The 21,498-nt window shown below is 37.6% G+C and overlaps 1 protein-coding gene across 4 annotated transcripts in view; it reads left to right on the forward strand.

The window, feature by feature from the left end:
* LOC122657101 (branched-chain amino acid aminotransferase 2, chloroplastic-like) overlaps positions 1-12,424 on the forward strand; it is a 34,241-nt gene extending 21,817 nt beyond the window's left edge. For 2 of the 4 annotated variants that reach the window (XM_043851876.1, XM_043851877.1), the window contains exons 4-10: positions 298-474; positions 555-686; positions 1,993-2,091; positions 3,903-4,019; positions 5,602-5,697; positions 10,239-10,351; positions 12,195-12,424. In XM_043851876.1, coding sequence (XP_043707811.1) covers positions 298-474; positions 555-686; positions 1,993-2,091; positions 3,903-4,019; positions 5,602-5,697; positions 10,239-10,351; positions 12,195-12,312 — 852 coding nt within the window. In that variant the 3' untranslated portion in view covers positions 12,313-12,424. The remainder of the gene's footprint in view (positions 1-297; positions 475-554; positions 687-1,992; positions 2,092-3,902; positions 4,020-5,601; positions 5,698-10,238; positions 10,352-12,194) is intronic. The other 2 variants (XM_043851879.1, XM_043851878.1) reach the window with 2 other exon arrangements.
* The last annotated feature ends 9,074 nt before the right edge of the window (positions 12,425-21,498 follow it).

Below are 21,498 nucleotides of genomic sequence, written 5' to 3' on the forward strand. Positions count from 1 at the left end.
TGCAGAATCGCCTTTTATCCATACTCTGTTTAGTGCAAGCATACCCAGTTTTGCTGTGGTTTGATTGCAATCTTTATCAATTGATGGTGCAATATTTTTATCCTTTCACTCATGTATGATTGGTACTTGTATTATACATAAATGTTAATCACATTAGCATCATCGACATGAGCTGAGGACAGCCATGCAGCACCTGTATGAAAGTTTATGCCAAGTGAAAATTTATTTTCTATGAAGTCTTACATAATTGCTTCATTGCTATTTTTGATGATATTATTCTGGGAAGGAGTGTTTTAGGGATTATTAGAAGGTTTGAAAGCATACAGGAAACAAGATGGTTCTATTGTACTTTTTCGTCCCAAGGAGAATGCATTGCGGATGAGGGTGGGTGCAGAGAGGATGTGTATGACATCCCCAACTGTTGAACAGTTTGTGGAAGCCGTTAAGCTCACCGTGTTGGCAAATAAGCGTTGGGTAATTGCTTTGTAGTTCAAGATATGGTTGGCAGTAAATGTTATATCACTTAGCTTACAAGCCTCAGTGCCTCACTGCAGGTTCCTCCTCCGGGTAAAGGCTCCCTATATATCAGGCCACTGCTTATGGGGAGTGGATCTGTTCTTGGTGTGGCACCTGCCCCTGAATACACTTTTCTGATTTACGTTTCTCCTGTTGGGAACTACTTCAAGGTTTGTTGATTAATTTGGCTTCTGTTGCATGCAGGCAATCAATTGTAACTTGCATCTCAAGATGAAAGTTATTTCCTTTTGTATTTCATGCCCCCCTTTAATGACATGTTCTTATGGGTGAATTTGCCTTTTTTAGCTTTGGCACTCTATTTAATTTTTAACTTCTTCTGGTCTAATTGTTCTTTCTCTACCTTTCTATCTATCTATTTATCTACCTATATGGAATAATCTAGCTTTCCCACTCTAAAGAGGATAGCATGTTCCTGATTTTTATGTGCCGAATATGGTTCCGGTTTTCTTATTCATTAGAAAATTGAAGTTATTACTTATTTTATGGTCTTTGAACATTTTATTCCTTTTCACCTTTTTCTTCTGATTCATTTCTACACAACCCCATCCTGGTCATCGGCCCATCAGCCCCATTCTTATCCAGTTTGATGGTAGTGTGAAACCATATACAGTTTGGAGAGCCAACCAAAGAGGAATGGGAACATTGTGACTTTAGTTAGAAATTTGATTTGTTTGAACTATATTCAAACCTTCTCTGTTACTGATTCAATGAAATCTGGGTAAATCAGATCTACTAGTAGTAGTCTAGTAGATGAACTTGATTTGTTGCTGCCAAACAGACCAATGTCTGATCACTCCCTACCACAATCTTGAAGGTAAGTAATCTTCAATGCTTGCTGGAAGGGCAATAGTCAATGTAATTTAACAAGCGTTAACAATTATCTGCATCTTGAATTCCGTGTCACATTATCAGAAAATTGCCAAATTCTCATAGTTTTCTCAACCAAATCATATTTTTTGTAAAGTCATCTTCTATACCAATGAATGATCATGGCAAATTGGTGATTGTCGGCACCTTGTAATTTGCCTTTTGGAAGACTGATCTATGACAACTTCATAGGAGAGGGTTCTCTGAGCAAGTGGCGTAGGGGAATGCACCAATGAGGTGCGACAAAATGTTATTGTACATAGGAGGCCAGCGAGGTCATTTCATTTGAGGAGGAGAGAGAGACACAGAGGTGTTAGCATACCCTGCCCCAGCGGCTCAGAGAACTTTTCCCTAACTTCAATACTTCTTATCTGCTTCCTCACCTACTTTGATCTGTTTTATGCCTCGACTTTTCTTTATGAGATATTCTGTCTTTCAGCAGATATTTCCATCACAGAGTGATTAATCTTTGCACATTTATTTAATTGATTGATTGTAGGATGGTCTAGCACCAATTCTGTCTTTCAGCAGATATTTCCATCACAGAGTTATTAATCTTTGCACATTTATTTAATTGATTGATTGTAGGAGGGTCTAGCACCAATTCATTTGATTGTTGAGAATGAATTCCATCGTGCAACTCCTGGTGGAACTGGAGGTGTAAAGACCATAGGAAACTATGCAGCGGTAAGCTACTATCCATATGCTCGACTGTCAACTATATTCGTATTTTCTATTTTAGTCGTACAATATATCTTCAGTTTTGCATGCGACGGTTTGTAAAAAAGTTCTAATACTTAGCAATCCTTACGTTGCGCATTTTTCTGTGTGTTTACATCTCGTCATTGAGTCGTGCTAATGAAGGAATTACATGACCCTGCCTTTACATCGAAGGAGGCAAGAGCCTGAAAAAGGCAAAGGGGAGAACACCGAACAACCACGACAGATATAAATCAGGTCAGCGACGAACCGAAAGGAGGCCAAAGCAAGCAAAGGCTGGACCACAAGATGATAAACGGACCCATCTTATCATGGCAAGATGTCTCGACAAAGGACATGACTATGGATGTCTATACTTAAGAGGCAATAGCTTCTCAATACTGGGCAAGGAAAAGTTCAGGTGGCAAGACAACTAAAGACCATGTCTGGCGACTATGAAGAACATCCATTTCCACATCCATAGCTAATTTCCACCCAGGATGAGTCAATGCCTCATGAAAGGATTTGGGAATAGAATATTGAGACAAAGACAAAACAAAGGTATGAAGTGAAGAAAGAAGATGTGAAACAGAAACAAATTTAGCAATAGGATAAGAACCAAGGGATTTATGAGTGCAAGAGCGTGTACCTTTTTGTAGAGTGACAGGTAAGTCACTGATATTGTAAGGAAGAGACGGAGCCCTAGAATTAGGAGCCAATGGTTTAGAGGGCGAAATGGAGGTAGTGGTACCTGATGCTTTAGAACGACGCTTGTAGAGTTGACATGGTGCAAGACGTGAAGGTGATGGAATATCACACACACACATGAGAGAGACCTTGCCAGTGCTGAATTTTTTTTTGAGGGCTTTGAAGTTGGACATATTTTGGGGTGGGTTAGGATATCTGTAGAAAAAGTTGTACTCTTTCTTCTCTTGTTTATTTCTCTTTCGGGTAACTCTATTTTCTATAACTTTGCAGTGCTCATAAACTGTTTGTTTTAATTTAATCTTGTGTGGCCTATGAAACCTAAAATTAAATCTTTGGATGCAGAACTGCTGGGTAGATCTTAGCGTTGTTGTAAAGGTGTCCTTTTTGGGGCAAGGTGTGTCTTGATGCCCAAGACAACTAGTTGTTACCCGGACGATGAAGGAAATATACATGTAATATGGAAAACATGTCTAGAATATGGAGAAATGTGTGTAATATTGAAAATATACCTGTGATATGGTGCTTGCCTTTGGTTCCTTCATCTTGCCTAGGTGTCGCCTAGGCAGTGTGGTGCTTTGCCTCTCCTTGGTGCCATGACTGCAATGACAACTATGGACGTTAGTGTATGAGGAATAATTGATCTGCTGGAAATGCCTGACGCATAACTGAACCTACCTTGATAATTTTAGTAGCTCTGATGTTGTGGTTTAAAATTTTACACCCAATTTTTTTTTTTATGCGAAAATGCTTGGCTGTAAACCTTAGTATATGAGGAAGTGTCTTCAACATTGATAATTTAAAATTTGCACTCTTGCTGAACAGAACTATATTATTTGGTTTGAAGGGTGTTTCTTTCTCCTTCTAAAAAACAGAGTTTTTTTTTTTTTGTGTATTTAGCAGACTAATGTTTAATTGTTTATTTACCTTTTTTTTTAAATCTTGGGGGGGGGGGGGGGAGAGGGGAGAGGGCATAGATGACCTGCTGTGTTCAGTAAGAAGCTCCATTCTTTTTTATTTACTTCTGTTCAAATTAGGGTTGCAGACCTTGTAGTTCCCTCCGTTATCTATTTATGATTTATCTTTTTATGTAGGTTTTAAAGGCGCAAAGTGGAGCAAAAGCCAAAGGATACTCCGATGTCCTGTACCTTGATTCTGTCCACAAAAGATATTTGGAGGAGGTTTCCTCTTGTAATGTTTTTGTCGTGAAGGTATACTAAATATTAAACCTGCCATGCTATTGGCTGCAAGATTTTTCTTATTTGGTTAACATTTGGTGAAAAATAGCTTTATAGTTTCTCATTTCTTTCCCATTTGTTAGCTGTGCAGGGTATTGCTGTGGATAGAGACTTTATTGTAAAGAAAATAGGGAAGATAAGATGAAAGCATCTAATATGGGACCCATAACTATTCTCATTCCTTAATCAATGTATTGTTATTTATCAGGTGTACCAAGCTCTACCAGCCCTGAGTTGACTCCAATCCTCAGGTTGTAAAAAAGAGCATCCCAGTGCACGAGTCTCCCGCTACTGCAGGGTCTGGGAGGGGCAAATGTACATAGCCATACCCCCTCTTAGCGGAGAGGCTGTTTCCATGTTTCAAACCCGCAACCTGATGGTTACAATAGTGCAACTTAACCGTTGTGCCAATCCTCAGGTTTTCTGATTCATAAATTCAATAGCATCTTATTCTCTAGTTTTGGTTTAGATTTCCTGGTTCAAGCCCAAACCACATTCCAAAAATGCCAACACAACCCAACTTCATAAAAGTTTAAATTCCCGGGCAGTTAGGTTAAGGAAGTTGAACCCAAGAGTGAACATCAAAATTTTTTTTGGTAGAAAGAGTGAACGTCAATGGGGGTTATAAGTATTATAGATTCAATAAATATCAATGTTAAATTCACCTTTTCTGTGAATAATCGTATAGAAATCATGTGCAATCTTTAGTGCTTCCTTTCAGGAATGGATTTCCTTACTTAAAAGTTGAGTGGCTTCTCAACTCGTATTAGATGAATTCCTACTACATCACATTAGGTGGACTTATCTTTTCTTTTATTTTCTCTTCATGGTTTTCTACAGACAAATTTTTCTGAGCAATCTAGATGAGCCCCTTCATCAAACAAAAGATCAGTTGTTGTTTCAACTTTCAATGTATTGTTATTTTTACCACCACCCCCTCCCCCCCCGCCCCCCCAAAAAAAAAAATAAAAAAATAAAAAAATAAAAAAATAAAAAAAATAATAAAAAAGAGGACACCCATTACAGAAGTCTGACTATACCAGGAGGAGGAACCACTACAGAAAGAACAAGAAGCCCTAACAGTGCTCTAAAGAAACAAGAGTTCCCATGACGAAGACCTAACTGATTAGGTTCAATTGATCCTTTCTAGGTGGGTGAGGGTCTAATCATTTTTCTATGCTTTGTTGTTTTTCGTGGTTAAAAAACCCTTTGATGTTGATGATCATTTGGTTTATGTATATCAGCATGCACAGTAGTCAGGAATTTATGATTTGCTTGCAGAATGCATGTGGTCGTTGGGTTTCTGTTTTTCCTAATGCTTATGTCTGATCTTGTAATAACCTTGTATATCTCTCTACTATTTGGCAGTTTTACATCTTAATATTTCATGTGGTGCTTCATATTTACCCATTTTCTGAGAGTAGCGTCTTTGTAAAAGTCATACGAGCATGATCAAAGTTTAAGTTCAAAGAAATAATGTCATGGTCAAACATCTTCTTTCAACACGATTTAAGTCAACTAATTCTTCTGTGTTTCATTGGTTATCCACTCCTAGGATTCAGTTATTTCCACTCCGGCAATAAAAGGAACAATCTTGCCTGGCATTACACGGAAGAGTATAATTGATGTTGCCCGAAGCCAAGGATTCCAGGTATAAATTTCTGCGTCTATAGATATAGATCCCTGATGAGTTGGAGGCATTTGTATGATGCATACTATTGTGTTTTTCTAATATGCTAACTATTCAAGTTGGTTCCATTAAGATCACTGGTGGGCAAGTGAGATTTAATAAACCAAAACCTAGTTCTTCCTTATATATGAGCAGCACCTTGGTTTGACATATGTGAGATTTTCCTGTTGAATCGACAGGGCTATAGGGGCCTCTTGGTTTGCCACGTCAAGCTTTGCCAGCCTTTCCTTGTAACTTCAGCACTGAGGCCTTTACATTGCCACTTTGTGAAGTGCTTCTGGACTAGAACTAACCATGAGTAGTGTGTGTGATGGGTTTCTAGAAGCCTAAGGTTACTAGGTTCAGAAATACAATGGAACCAGAATCGCAGTGACAGGTATAGAAACCCGATTTCAGAAGAAATTGATAATAGTATATCCAAGAATCGGAATGGGCTAATGCTCTGGTCTAAGGTCAGAATAATGGAGAAGAACAATTCCTCAAATTCTGGATCAAATCTGATGGACAGGTCTGAAGTTTTGGGATAGTCCTACTGCCTACTGAGGGTAGGATTCTAAAAACAGAACTCAGAACATTAATCAAAACCAATACATTCAGGAAACTTCAGACAGCTAATAATGAACTGATTTGATGGATAAACAGTGATTAGGAACTGTAACAGCAAACAGAAACCAGGACTTGAAAATCAGCCACGGAATTGAAGAAATCAGAAAATCATAGTGAGAAAGATTTCTGGAAATCAGTGTAAAAATTGGATCTTAGAGGGTGGGCCTTGGTGCAACAGTAAAGGTTGCTTCATGGTGACCAAGTGGTCACATGTTTGAGTCTGGAAACAGCCTCTCTGTGAAAGCAGGGGTAAGGCTGCGAACATTATGACCCTCCTCAGACCCCGCAATGGCGAGAGCCTTGTACACTGGGTACGCCCTTTTTTAGTGTAAAAATTGGATCTTTGAGTTCAAAACATAGTTGTCAAGGCGGCAAGGCGACCCAAGGCGGTGGAAGGGTGCCTAAGCGCTTAGGTGACAAGGCGCCCGCCTAGGAATTGCCTAAGTGACCAAGGCGCCCAAGTGTTATTTTTTATTTCCCCTCTTTTCTAACATTATTTAGTAAGGTACATATTGTACCTTATATCATAAAAAATCAACATGAAACCACATCAAGTCATCAAAATCAACATTAACACATCAAGTCATCAAAAATCAATATTGAGCCACATCAATCATAAAAAATCAACATAGAAATAGAAGACAACAGAACTGAAGAAGCAAGCTATTGGAAGTTTGAAACAATCAAAACATACATTTGGTTTATATGTTCTTCGAATTGGTCATTTTCAGGCATACCTAGTATCACATTTGGTTAATACTGTTCTCTAGAAAATATGATCTCATCAATAAGTAATTAACCTGCGCTCGATTTAGAAAAATGTTTTTGTTCTCTAACAAATTTGATTGATCAAATGATTGTATTTTTAATGAGACTTTTTGTATTTGGTAGAGCACAAAACCAATCCAAGATTGCTTAAATCTGATTTATATTGAAGGAGTTATGTTCCGGTCAAACCTTATTTGATGTGCGCAAATGTTGTCAAAATCGCTCTGAATGAAAATATATTTTTAAATATCAAAACAAATGAATATTTTACCGCTCTTTTGGTTTTTAGCAATGTTTTTACCATATTAAGATTTATGGAATTTTTAGATTTGAGAAAAACCCCAACATTAGAAAGTTGAAAATTTCACCTACCGCCAAAAATCGAGTTTTTGTTCTTGATCTGAGGGGTTGACTTTTTATCCTTTTGGAATTTTATTTTTTAACTATTTTTATTGGATTCAAATAGGGGGATATTTGTTTATTTATGAATAATATCTTAAGTAAATGAAATAACTTGAATGATATTTGGCATAAATAAGTGTCAGAACCTGGTTCGATACCAATTAAATCAGTGCAAGGCGCCCTACAATAAGGTGGCAGCCGCCTAGGCACCTAGAAATCCGCCTGGACGCCTGGGCGGCATCTTGATAACTATGGTTCAAAACAGTAGCAGAACCTTAGAGAGACTTATGAACAAGAAAAGCAAGCTAGAATACTTAACGGAGTAGTAGAATCCAACAATCTAACCATGAACAGAAAATAGAAGACATCAATATACTGACCTGAATTGATGGTGAACAAGATGAAGAAGAATGGAAGAGAAGTAGAAGGGGACAAAGCATTTTACCTGGAACTAGACTAAAATCCCATCAGCCCTACTTTAGCATCTCACCAAGGGTTGCTACTGCATCTCACAGAAGCTATTCTGAATCACACAATACATAGAGAGCAAAGCCAAGCTTTATTCAATAAAAAACCATTTGGGGGGCGGAGGGGGGGTTGCTCTATGGCCTTACACCCTTTAAATAGAAGCTAAAAATGTACTTACAATAGGAAAGGAGAGTGTACTTGAAATAGGAAACTCTATCCATAATAGAAACAGATGTCAATTATTATTAAAACTGTCTTAACTAGTTAGAATAGGTGTCCCACATGATTAAACCTCTATCCAAAATAGGAATAGGAGCTCTATTCTGGAAAGACTCTATCTTATCATTGAAATAAAATATCTCAAACTAACCTAATAAAGTAGATCCCGTATTCTTACATCTTACCGATAATTTTGGCCCACAGTGGCTTATTACAAAGAAAACCCATTGGACATGTATAACCCAACCTAAGGCTTATTTCTACTAAAATAAACCAAAATCTGTGATTTATCTGCATCAGCGTGTTGCCTAAATGTGGATCCTTCTTTGGAGCAACCACAGCTTATTGCAATTCTCTGCCTACCCAGCTGAGCTTTGTTTGGTGGGACACCTAACTAACTGCTGGCAAAGCTTTTCATGTCTTCAGTAGCAATTGGTACAATGGTTCTTCATCAAAGTACAACTGCCTCACTTGACTGGTATTGTTGTTCACTGTATGTCACAATTTGTGAAATGGCTCTTGTCATAAGGTCACAATTTCTTAGACATGTGGTAGTCTTGGATGGGTGCAAGTGGGTCCTTGTGATAGAGGACCTCACACCCACCTTATTGGTCAAGTTTTATCCTGATTTCTCATGAATCATGATCATTTTTAAATGAGAAGGCAAAATTAGTAGTGTATTCCTGTAATCAGAAAAACCAGTCTTAACTAGGGTGCTCTGCAATTATTTACTGGATCATTAAGATGAAAATCTCCTTTAAAATTGCAATCCATCCATTGCCTCTTCAAATATTTCAGCATTTCTCTCCCGCAGTCCCATATATACTGGCACAATGAGACTATCGAAATTATGTGAGATAGCAATATGAACCAGCGTTTCGCCAAACTATTTTTGTCCTCCATTTTGGTCCACCTAATGCAGTTGCATTAAACATTAATCCCGTATAGAGGCCTATGCTTGGGTACATTATGACCCTCCCCAGACCCCGCAGTGGCGGGAGCCTCGTGCACTGGGTACGCCCTTTTAGAGGCCTATGCCCAATCTTGGGAGGACCATAAGGTGCTGGTGGCAATTCAATGGGCTAAAATTGACCTTTTGGTAGTTATATTATAGGTTGGACCTTTCAATTTTTCGGGTTTCATTGTAATGAGCCTAATTTTTAAGCCTATAAGGTGGAGATAAAGTTAGTAAACGGGATTTGTAGTTTAGTGTTTTTGAGTTAGATTAGAATACTTAATAGCTAGATAGAGTTCTTTTTTAAGTTATTTACTTTATCGAGTGTTTGAGTGTGATTAGGAGTCCTTTTATGAGTCAATTTAGGAATTTTAGAAGTCTTTATACATGTAATACACCTCCCATTAATTAGGGATGATTTGAGTAATGAATGTGAATGTTATGAGAGTTTTAGTGTTGTTGAGCAATGCATACAGGATTGGTTTCCCAAGCCTGTTTTCTTATCTTATCTTCTGTTCTCTTTTCCTCTCTTCTTCCACATGTTCCCAAGAAGATCGATCCCGTCTCTTTCCTCTTTTCCTTCCTGCCCTTCCATCGATCTTTAATAATGCAATTACTTTCTTTATCCCAGATCTGATCACAGATTTATTTCTTGGGCTTGCTTGCATTTGAGATCCATAATCTGGAATTTTAGATTGCATTTCCACCCTCTTGTTCTTCAACAACTGATACTAAGGATGCACAAAAATCTCATTTGACTCCCCCAACTAACATCATCTCCCTCTTCACTGCAGCTGTAAACCAGCAACTGAAAAACAAATGATTCACTTCCTCATCCATGTCAGGACACCATGTTCATTCATGCCATAACTGTTTCGTACATGTGTCGGTTAAGGATCCACATTTGTCTTTGGTTATTACCCTACTATGACTTGTCTTGCATCCAGTGACTACCCAAATTATTTTTGTTGCCTTATTCTCAAAATTGATGCCGGGTATTTAGATTAGATATGATTTTTCTTCCAAGTAGAGAGAAAAGAATTATGACAATTCTTTTCCGAGACACTTATGTAGTATTGTGCAGGTTGAGGAACGCCTTGTCTCAGTAGAGGAGTTGCTTGATGCTGATGAAGTTTTCTGCACGGGAACAGCTGTGGTTATATCACCTGTGGGAAGCATAACATACCTTGGTAAAAGGTAAATTTCTTGTTAGGCTCTGTAGCTTTTGAATATTTTCATTGGTGTCCATCCATGCTATCAATTTGAACATATGGAGAATCTCCTTTACATGGTCAAGTGTAGGGAGCCTTCATGGAAGCTTAGTTGGTTCTGAATTTTTGTGGACATGTTGTCTTTATCACCATTTGTCTTGTCAGGTTCAGCCCAAGTGCATTTTTCAACATAAAGATATAAAGCTTTGAAAATTAGCTGAAAAATTCAACTTTAGCTATGTTTTGCAAAATTGAAACTACAAGATTTAGAACTTAATAATGATGGGTCATATGGTTTGAGATAGGACCCCAAATTTGATAAGCTAGACAATCTAAGGAATTTTTAGCATGCATACGAACCTGAGGGTACATCTTTTTAATACATGATCAAGGGAAACTTGAAGAAGTTGAATCAGGGTATATAAATCAAGGTGCATGAACTTATCCGACCTATGAAGAATCATGGTAGTTAACAAAAAGAGCAGAAAATTGCATCTGTTTTTTAGTAGCTTGGAATCTAAATGTCTTGGTAGCAAAATATGTTTGTATAAAATCTAAAATTTAGAGATTCAAACACTTCTAGAAGTTCCTCCTATCACACCATTCTGTTGAACAAGCGTGTAGTAGATGAGAGAAAAATGCAGTATGCTTAATAACAGATGATATCAAAGGGTGTACTTCTGCTAAAAGAATAGCTGGGATGCATGAGCGAGCCATGGCAATGGCTAGATGCACTAGAGAAAGGCACAGGGGTGGGTTGTAAGACCTCTGGCTGTTCTAATCTATCAAACATGGGCTACATAGTAGAGAAGTAATTTTAAAATTCAGGAGGTCTGATTAATATTCCATTATAAAAGATAGCCCTATTAGATGTTGGAGGAAGCTTTAAAATCTGTAAGGGTATAGAAAATTTTGGGAGGGTGTCCATGCTACCTTGTATCCCTATATTAATTGCATAAGATAATTTCAATGTTTTATAGAGGGACTTGAGATCAATTTGGTGAAGTTAAATGTTCAAAACTTTCTTCTCTGTTCTTTTTGTTTTTTCACACATCCTCTTAGAATTCTGTAATTTCATGGCCTTAAAAATGGAATTTTTATTCGTAGTATTTACTCATGAGAATTCAAGTCATTCCCAATACCTGCCTAAAGTTTATTTATACACCCAAAAAATGTGCAAAATGATGCTGGAGGTTGGCTGAAAGAAGTGTATAGTGGTGAGGGTAAGATATGAACTTCTAGGTATGTGTTTTTGGAGATGGGGTGGGATATAAATTGTTATGGCCACTCATTGAGAGTTTGAATCCGAAGATTTAGAATGGTAAGATCTTCTTAAGGTCCATTTAGGAGAGTTTTATTGGCACTGGATTTTTCTGGATAAATTTCATAGCCTTAGATAGGAATGATCTTGACCTTTTTTTCTCCCCTCCCCCCTTCCCCCCTTTTAATAAAATGGGAAAACCATTTCAAACTTCAAAATATCAGCTTATCAGCTTTTAATCGGTTTAGTTTGGTTGGGCTATCAGTTTCGGTCCAACAGTTGGTCCAATTGAGCGCCTGTCAGTCCTGCCTGGGCCGTCGGAAAACTCGAATTTTTTGTTTTAAAACCAAAACTGAAGCTGGATCATTAATGGTTGATCCAGTTTCGGGCTCTCAGGTCAGTTTCGACAACTGTTCAATCCGAATCTTGACGCCCCTAGTCTAGGCAACCTAGTGCAATTACATCAATCATTTTTTTTAGTTCAACATATTCCAAATGCTGCTTGTGAAAGACAATCAGCTCTGGATTCGTATCATGTAAATTTTTTTGTCTTCTATTTTCTTTTCAGGGTGTCCTACGGAGATAGTAAAGTCGGTGTTGTGTCACAGCAACTCTACACCACACTCACAAGTATGCAGATGGGTCTTTCAGAGGACAAATTGGGTTGGACTGTTGTGTTGAAGTAGCCATTTGATTTGTTAGTATTCTACATGGGTAAGACCCTCACTGTTACCATGGGGTGTGAACAATGTTCTGTATGCATTTTTTTCTTGACAATCTGGGAATCAGGTCAATATTTAAGAGTTTTTTCCATTAGACTAGTAGTAGGGTCTTAAATTTCAAATTCCTTTAGGCTCCGTTTGGTTGCAAGGGGAATTAAAGGGAAGGGAAGTGAAGTTTTTCAAACCTAAAAAGGAAAATTTTGTAAACATTATCTAACATGATTGTATAAACTATTTAAACTTCTTACTATATTTAGTAAGGGAGAAAGTTCTTCATCCGGGAGTGTAGCTTATGCTAGCAATCCCATGAGTCTATCTCTCTCCTCTCCATTTGAAAATCTGTCCCCTTGTTTTGAGGAGGAGAGAGATAGACAGATGGGAGTCCTGGTGTAGGCCACTCTTCCGGACAGAAAACTACTTCCCATTTAGTAATTATACTTTTTTAAATGTGATTTTTATTTTGCATGTTAAATTCAAGGGATTTGAATGCAAAGTAAAGTGAAAATTTAATAACCAAGGAATGATTTTTTAGAGTTAATGAAAAAAACATTGGGAATAATTTTTGGAATAATAATTACAAAAGTTTCCCATTATAGGTTTGAAATTTCACTTTTCTTCCCTTTTATTCCCCTTGCAAATAAACGGGGCCTTGCATTCATATATATGGTAAGGCACATGGGCCAATAATGGCAATTAATTGAAGTCACTAACTATGAATGTGATTCTTGCTTTGACCTGAACTTGCTGCAAACTAAAACTAACCAAACAGTCCTTAACCTTTTCAGTACTCTTATGATGTAGCTTATGTAACCGATCTGTACTGTTGATGAGCCAACCATTCATTGAAACTTCAGGGCTTCAAAATGTGGTCAACTATGAGAAGTTTAATGAAGATTTTTTATTGCTACTACCATCCTAAAGATAGTTTTGTTGCCCATTCTGTTTTCTGATATGTTCGTACATCTGCTCTGCCTCCACAAATTTTCCTCGCAACAAATTCTATTTTGGAAGCAGTTTTCTCAACAGGTTCGGATGGTGTCCAGAAGGTATTAGGGAAGATTTTTTTTTTGGGGGGAGGGGGGTGAGTGGGTTTATTATTGACTTCATACAATAGAGGGCAAAGCATTTATGTCTATACACGATGTAGGAAAACTTTCTCCTATTTTTAAGGCGTGACTCATATTAAATGAAGGGTCCTTCTAGGCATCATTATGCCTAGTATAATGCCTCATTGTTTGCCACTTGGCAGTACATGGGTTAGTTCATGTGATGGAGGACTTCATTTACGTCTCAATCGACAAAGTTTAATCGAAAGTAAGGAAAGTTGTTCAAACTCTTATTCGCAATTTTAGTAAAATTACCAAAATATCATTAAATAGAGATAAATATAAATTTAAAAGGAGAAACAACGCTACCTAGGCATTGCACTACATTGCCCTTGTGCCCAGACACAGGGGTGGATGAAATGAATGCCGCGCCCCATGCCCAAGTAGCATTCTCTTTCTCAAATATAAAATAGTTTTTTTTTATAATTTTAACTACTTCCTCTATTTGTTTAAGCTGAAATTAGACCAATGAAATTCTTGATTGATCCTCCATTACATGGTCTAACTAATGTAACTACCTGAAGGCAAGTTGTTCTGACACTAAAAGTCTTCAACCCCTTCTAGCTTCTACCGTGGCCCCACCACAACAAAAATAGTTGTAGTATATTTTTTTAGGGAGAAAGAACAGTAACCCATGTTGTGTCTTGGCGTGTATCTGTGCCTAGGCATTGCTGGGTGCGAAATGATCGACACATTCCTTAGAAAGAGGGAGAGGACAGGGAATGCGTCAGTCATTAAAATTCTTTCATGTGGTAGATCAGATGAAGCCCAAATTTTACGGAGTGTAGGCAGAGTCATTTTGGATCTGAGGAAGTGAAGATTTACAATATAAACAAAGAAGCCTGAATATTACTTGCTCTTCTATTACCATAAAACAAAAAACTCAGACTCGGTATTGAGATACCCTCTCCTTCTTTCCTCTTCAGTTCCTCTTTTTTTAATTTTTTTTTTGTTTCTTTTTCTTGAAGATATTAGGAGTTGAAGAAGATAAACAAAGAACTGCCAGTGACTCGATGATCAAGAAACCCTCTTTGTTTTTCCTCTGCAGTTCCTCTCTTTTTTCTTAAAAGAAGAAAAATCAGAGGAAGGAAAAATAGGGGATCGTGAAGATCATTGGAGTTGAAGAACGTACAGGAGGACTACTTTAGAGAGAGCAACAGGGATGAGCATTGTCATTGTGGCCTGTGGAGGAAGGAGTAGAGTTGTCAATTCCAGGCCCAGCTCAGCCCGATATGTTTAGTAATCTGGCAGTCCCGATGTGGGGTCCTAACTCGTTGGGGGCCCGACTGGACCGACCGATTTGAGGCCCGACCTAGCCCGATCCTTTAACATTTTTTATGCCATATAATATGTATATATCACTGTGCACAAGCAGCTGATACCTTCTGTTCCCTTTGGACACCACATATATTTAGGAAAAGAAACATTTCTCGTTTGTTTTTTGAAGTATGTCTTGTAACGTAAAGAGAAGAGACATTATCATCTTTAAAAATACTCTTAGAAAACCCACAGGTTTCATAAACCAAAGAAAACAGAAGAAGTGGTTTAGAAGTGGTTTTGGGTTTTGGAAGTGTTGATGGTAATTCTTGCTTCAACCCTTCACCATAAAAATTAGATGGTCATTAAAACTTAAAAGGACTAAGTTACCCATGCCTAAGACAACTATGTGTACATGTAGTTGTTACTAGTGATGCAACCATCGCCAGAATAGTGAGATTGGGTCGTCATTAGACCAAAACGGAGCTGTGTGGATATGGCTATTGAGACACAAGGAACGGAATCACAGCTTGGGTGGAGACACGAATCCCAAATTTGGAACGAAATCGGGCGTCACATTACTCGAAAATGGCTGCATCGTTTAAAGCCCATTTATTTTTAAACAGGCCCACAGCTTGGTTTTGCATCGTTTAAGACCCGATTATAGCCCTAAGCCGGACCTAACCCAACTGAGCCCAATCAGGCCTGGCCCGAATAATTAAACGATCGGTCACAGTGCAGGCTTAAGCACAGTGAGGCCCGGCTAGGCCCGACTGAACCCGACCAGGCCCGATCGGTTGACACTTGACACCCCTAAAGTCACAGCAGTATAGTATATATATATATATATATATAAAAGTTACGCTTGTGGGGCAAGTGACAAGCCTAATTCTGTTATTAGTTTCTCATGTTACTAGTTTTAATTTTGTCCTAATTCTTTTTTATTTTTTTAATAAATAATTTTAGCTGTCCTAATTCAAAAGTATTCAACCCAAAAAAGGGGTGGTGAGGTGTGGAACCGTTATAGATTCCTCATAATATGAGAGAGAGATAGAGAGAGAGAGAGCAAAACTAGGGAGTCTAAAAGTTAAGCTCAGCAGAATTCAAACATTTGACCCTTAAAACACAAAACCTGAAAATCTGGGAAGTTTCTTTCATAATCCGTTATAGATTCCTCATAATGAGGGACTCTTCCCTTCCAGAAGGAGAATTTCTGTTTCTAATAGAGTTTTGACTATTGGTTAATTAATAAATTTAGGACAGCTATCAGATTAATTAGTTACAACAGAATTTCAGGACAGCTAGCTAAGATTAGTAACTGGGCAGAATTTAATTAAGTTTTGATTAGGGAAAACTTATGGGATTTCCTTTTTTGTTTTTTGAGTTCTTGCCTTCAAAACCAAGGCTCTACTATATATATAAACTCTAAATACACCTTTCTGCTGTGACTTCCCAGTTCCCCTGTTTCCAATGGCAATGCTCTATCTCCTGTGTCTTCGAGATTCCCTCTTTTTCTTTTCTCCTTCTGATCCTTTTTTAAGGGGAAACATAAAAAGAGGATCATAAGAAGGAAAGAAGAAGTGGGTTTCTCGATTGCACCAGCTTTTTTGGGTATAAGAAGAGTTCTTCTTGTCTCTGTTTTCCTTGGTTAATCTTCCACTCTGTTTTTTTTCTTTCTCAAGAAATAGTTTATATAATATTCTCTGTTCTTATGAATTTACATGCTTAATTTATTTTTTCTTTATAATATATCTTTATACAAATGTTGATAATAGTATAAGAAGATCTTAGCCTTAGATTTTTTTCTTTGTTTTGGAGTACTTACTGTTCTTAATTTGAAAGTTAGTGTTTTATGACTTTCAGATGAACCTGCCGGATCCGAATCTTGTTTGGGGGGAATGGATTTATATAACAAATTAAAATTTGTGTGTACAAAAAGTCCATTAATGAATTGGAGTTTTGATTCATGACCAGGTTGGCCACCCAATGGAAGAGACTTTGAAGACAATTGGCCGCTCCAAAATGGCTAGAATCGGGATCAGTCACAGCCGATTTCAATCCAATCACTAGATGTATTCAATGTATTAAGCTCCCGCCACAACAGGATCTGTGGAGGGTCACAATATACACAGCCTTACTTCCGCTTTGCAAAGAAACTATTTCCAAAAATTAAAACAAAAAGAATAGGGAAAAGTTTTTATACACGATCGTATAAACCGGGTATGTGAGAGGGTGGGAGTTTCAAAGCATTAATTAATAAGTGAAGATTTATGACTTTTCCGACTCTTTGTGAGATACTCTCTCACATACACGGCTTACACCGCCTTGTATGAAAACTTTCCCCAAAAGAAAATAGAATTTTTGTTTTATCAAGAATCATTGTATAACTGATCCAAGAAAACATTAAATATGATAATCAAATTTTGTTTCACTTTCATTTCAAATAGAGTGGTTATTGTGTCACTCTTAGGGGACTGGTTAGGTCAACTGACCATATAAAAAGAGTTAAAATACCAATGAGCGTTTCTGATAATACAAATGCAGGTATGAATTATCACAACAATGTAATTACATGTATTTTCTCCCTATCACATTATTAGTTTTTATTTTTATTTTTTGGGTGCAAGGCCCACGGTAGAGCCAGAAAGGAACCCACGAGGGGCTAAAAAGGGGCACTAAGCCTAAGGGTGTTAAACGGTTCGGTTTCGGTTAAATCGTTCAATTCAGTTTGATTTTGACTGCTTGAGTGTAGAAACCGTAACTAGACCGTTTAACTAAATGGTCTCATAATCAAAACATGAATCGTTTGGTAAACGATTTTTAAACAATTTCGGTTAAATGGTTTTTAAACGGTTTTACACGGTTTCGGTTAGACGGTTATTAGATGGTTTCATAAACCATTTACTAAGTCTAATTTACACTGGTTACCTGTTGCATTTATTAATAGAAAATGGAGGCCTTTGGCAGTGTACATAACCATTAAGGAAGACACATAAAAATTAAGAATGAAATAGGAACAACGGAAGCCATGGTTAGAGCTTCAAAATGTAGAGACCCAGAAGCACATAACAGTATGAATCAATAGCTCCCCTGAAACTGAGGTTTTTAAACGGTTAAATGGTTTGGTTATAATCGATTTTAATTGGATTACAAGATTTGAAACCGTTGGATTAATCGGTGTAAACCGAACTGAACCAATTAAATAAATAGTGTTATTTCTAAAATCATAACCGAACCATTTTACTAAACGGCCTACCGATTTCGGTTTAATTTTGACACCCTTAATTTGGCCCACATATTGATAACTACATAGAACTATTATTACTATATTCAAGAAACTGAGGGGTGGGAATGTGAGGTTTTTTGAGACTGAGGGATAAGAATGTGAGGTTTTTTGAGAGTTTTAGTGTTGTTGAGCAATGCATACAGGATTGGTTTCCCAAGCCTGTTTTCTTATCATATCTTCTGTTCTCTTCTCTTCTCTTCTTCCACATGTTCCCAAGAAGATGGATCTCGTCTCTTTTCTCTTTTCTCTTTTCCTTCTTGCCGTTCCATCGATCTGGTTTTTTTTCCCCTTAATAACGCAATTACTTTCTTTATCACCATTTGTCTGGAAGCTTAGCTGGTTCTGAATTTTTATGGACATGTTGTCTTTATCACCATTTGTCTTGTAGGTTCAACGGCCCAAGTGCATTTTTCAGCATAAAGATAGAAAGCTTTGAAAATTAGCTGAAAAATTCAAATTTAGCTATGTTTCGCAAAATTGAAACTACAAGATTTAGAACTTCATAATGATGGGTCATATGGTTTGAGATAGGACCCCAAATTTGATAGGGGAGATCCACAACCCATCCAACACTTACTGTGGCAAGTTGAACCCTTCATGTGGCTCAAAAGGGGTTGACTGTTGAGGCAGGCTCCTGTGATGGCAGCGAAGGAAACATCACTGATACATATTTGCTTTTGATAAGCTAACCAATTCTTTCTTCATCAAATAATAGATCCTGTGAGGGATCTTTTTTTTGGGTCAAGCCAACAGTTGGAGGGAACTGGATTAGGTATGTATCAAGTTTCAAGTCCCATCTTCTCCATATGACCCACCATGTATTGGTATATTCCATTATAATTTTTCTACGGGAAGTCTCAAATTGAATCTTGAACCAATTTTTTAAGCTGTACATCTTCACTTATATGTATATACATACGTATAATTGAAAATGATTTTTATTGTGTATAGTAGTACTGATATGGAAATTCGTGTATTTTAAAGATGAATTAAATACGTATAATACGGTTTTACCGCATAATTCGTCATAATAAACGTTAAAAAAAAATCGAAATCTTTTTTTTGGTAGAAAAAAAATAAAATAAAAATCCCAGCCTCTTCTCAAAACGCAAAACCCAAAACCCCCAAATCGAGAGGGAAGAGCAACTTCTCAGCTTCTTCTAGTTTTCTCTGGTTTTAGAACCTTGAACCCCCCACCCCCCCCCCTTCTTCTTCTTCTTCTCGTCTTCGTTCCCAAGCAATATCAGCGGAGGCCGGCGAATTTCCATGTAAGTGTTTTGAGCCCCCTACCTCCTTCCTCTTCTCAGTCTCCATTCCAAGTTGATAGCAGCGGCAGCCAACGAATCTCTGGACTATCCTTTCGGTAAGTCCCTTCTTCTTCCCAGTTGATAGTAGCAGGGAGTCAACATCTATGCATTCCTTCCTATTCCCTTGTTCTGCATCTGCTATTGGAATATGATTAGTTATTCTTTAGATTAGTTTCCACCCACATCGAATCTGAAACTAAAAAATGGCTGGAGTGGACCAGCTTGATCGAGATTTTGTAATTAATAAATGAAATTGCATTTGTTTTTATCTTTTTGATATGTTCTACTGAGAGTCAGCGACACAGAACCCAAAATGCTGGCAACTCACTGCATATGAAACAGGTATACTAAGTTATAAAACCCTTAGATTAAAGAGGATAAATTCAAAAGTGTCTACCATACCAAAGTGACTTAGTGAATTAATGGGAAATTCATATACAAATCTGTTCGAAGAAAACTCATATTTTCTTTGTAGTTTTCCTTCTGTTGTTTCTGTACAGTATTACAGTTTCAGTTTTATTAACTGGAACTGTAGTTGGCAGTTCCAGGCTATGGACTATGATTATTTATTAGACTGGACATGCACACAACCTTACCTGTTTCTGGATGCTCTTGATCGTGTCATCCTGTTGCCGATTTATATTTACTGTTGATTTATCATTTGTTATGTGTGAAAGTTGCACTATTTTGAATTACTGATTTCCCAGTTATATTGTGTTAATGTGCATGAAAAATTAATGAGTGAATTAAAGGGTAGGAAGAATGATTATCTTTGGATCTTAATTGCCAACACCCACTCCACTAGAATTAGCTTTTGCTGCCATGTAATAGTGACTAAGGCTTTTGTCAGTTTTCAAGAGGCAATCCATGGTTTGGCCTGGTATTACCATGATGTAATCTGTTGTTATGGGCTTAAGGTAACCTCCATCTGATCCAAAGACTGTAAGAGAATGATTAGCTACAGAGAAGAACATATCCTCATCCATCCCTGCATTGATGATGCGAAAAGAAGATAGGTTTCGCCCTTCTGCACTACCATCTTAAAAGTTCCTGCAACCACAGTACAATAATTTATTAATTATATAAGATGAAAATTACTTTTACATGGTTCTTTTTTCTTTAGACTTTTGAATGGTTGGTTAGTGCTTTGCAGTGGCATTAATGGAGGTCAGAGGAGTTACAGGAGAGGATTTTAAAGGAGGGATGAGAGAATAAGGGGAAGATGGGATGTAAAGAGAAGAGGGTCTGGTGGGGTTTCTTGTGTTTGTATTCCAGTTCTTGGTCAGGCAGGGGACTTAAGCTCCAATCAGTTTAGCTTAGAGGAAGGATGTCCACCCACAGATATGAGTTTCTCCATTGATTATGATGAAGAGGGATGAAACACCTATAGCACTCTAGAAATTGGGGGAGGGGGGTTTCTGTTGAATAAGGTCCAGGAGACAGGGTATTGGATGCAAGGAAGCCAAGGCATTATTGAGATCGTCATCCATACTTTTCCTGATTGATACTATTTTTCTAGTATAGGTTGGGGCAAGGGGTTTGTTACATATGAGCGAAAATGGTATGAAAACTAAATCAAATTCTCTATATGGTCCGTTCATTCTGATATGATTATATACAAATTTGTCAAACAGCCCAGCTAGGCCTATTGGACCTCTAGGCCTGACTGATTGTATATATCTTAGAAATCAGAATAGCAACAGGTTCACTAGGCTGGCTTATTATACACGGCAACCCCCAACTTAAAGGGATCCTGGCGGTTTATATCACTAGAGTTCAAGGGTAATGCTACCCAAGTTGTTCACATTACTTCTTTACTCGTCAGCACTAGATGAGTTGGTAGGGATGGAAATGAAGGACTCGTAGTCTTGAAGTGCCGTACTGCAAGATAGAGGTGGTGATGGAGAAAGAAAAAATAAAGGGACAAGAAAGGATGAATTTTGGATTTTAGGCTCTAGTGAGAGAGAATGAGAGATGGGATTAGAAATTTGATTTCCATACTTTTTCTTTGGGAGAATTACTATTAAGTTTGGATTTTAGGCTCTGGTGTGATTATCTGATAAATGTCGTTTCAGATGTATTAGGTAATTGGATTATTTTATTGGACTAAGGTTTTCTTCTCTTGAGGTGGAGGGAGGGATGAGTGTCATAACGATGGGAGGACTATGTCAATCTTCAACTAATGGGTGGGTAG

The sequence above is a fragment of the Telopea speciosissima genome, chromosome 3 (genome assembly GCF_018873765.1).
Source record: "Telopea speciosissima isolate NSW1024214 ecotype Mountain lineage chromosome 3, Tspe_v1, whole genome shotgun sequence".
NCBI lineage: Eukaryota > Viridiplantae > Streptophyta > Magnoliopsida > Proteales > Proteaceae > Telopea > Telopea speciosissima.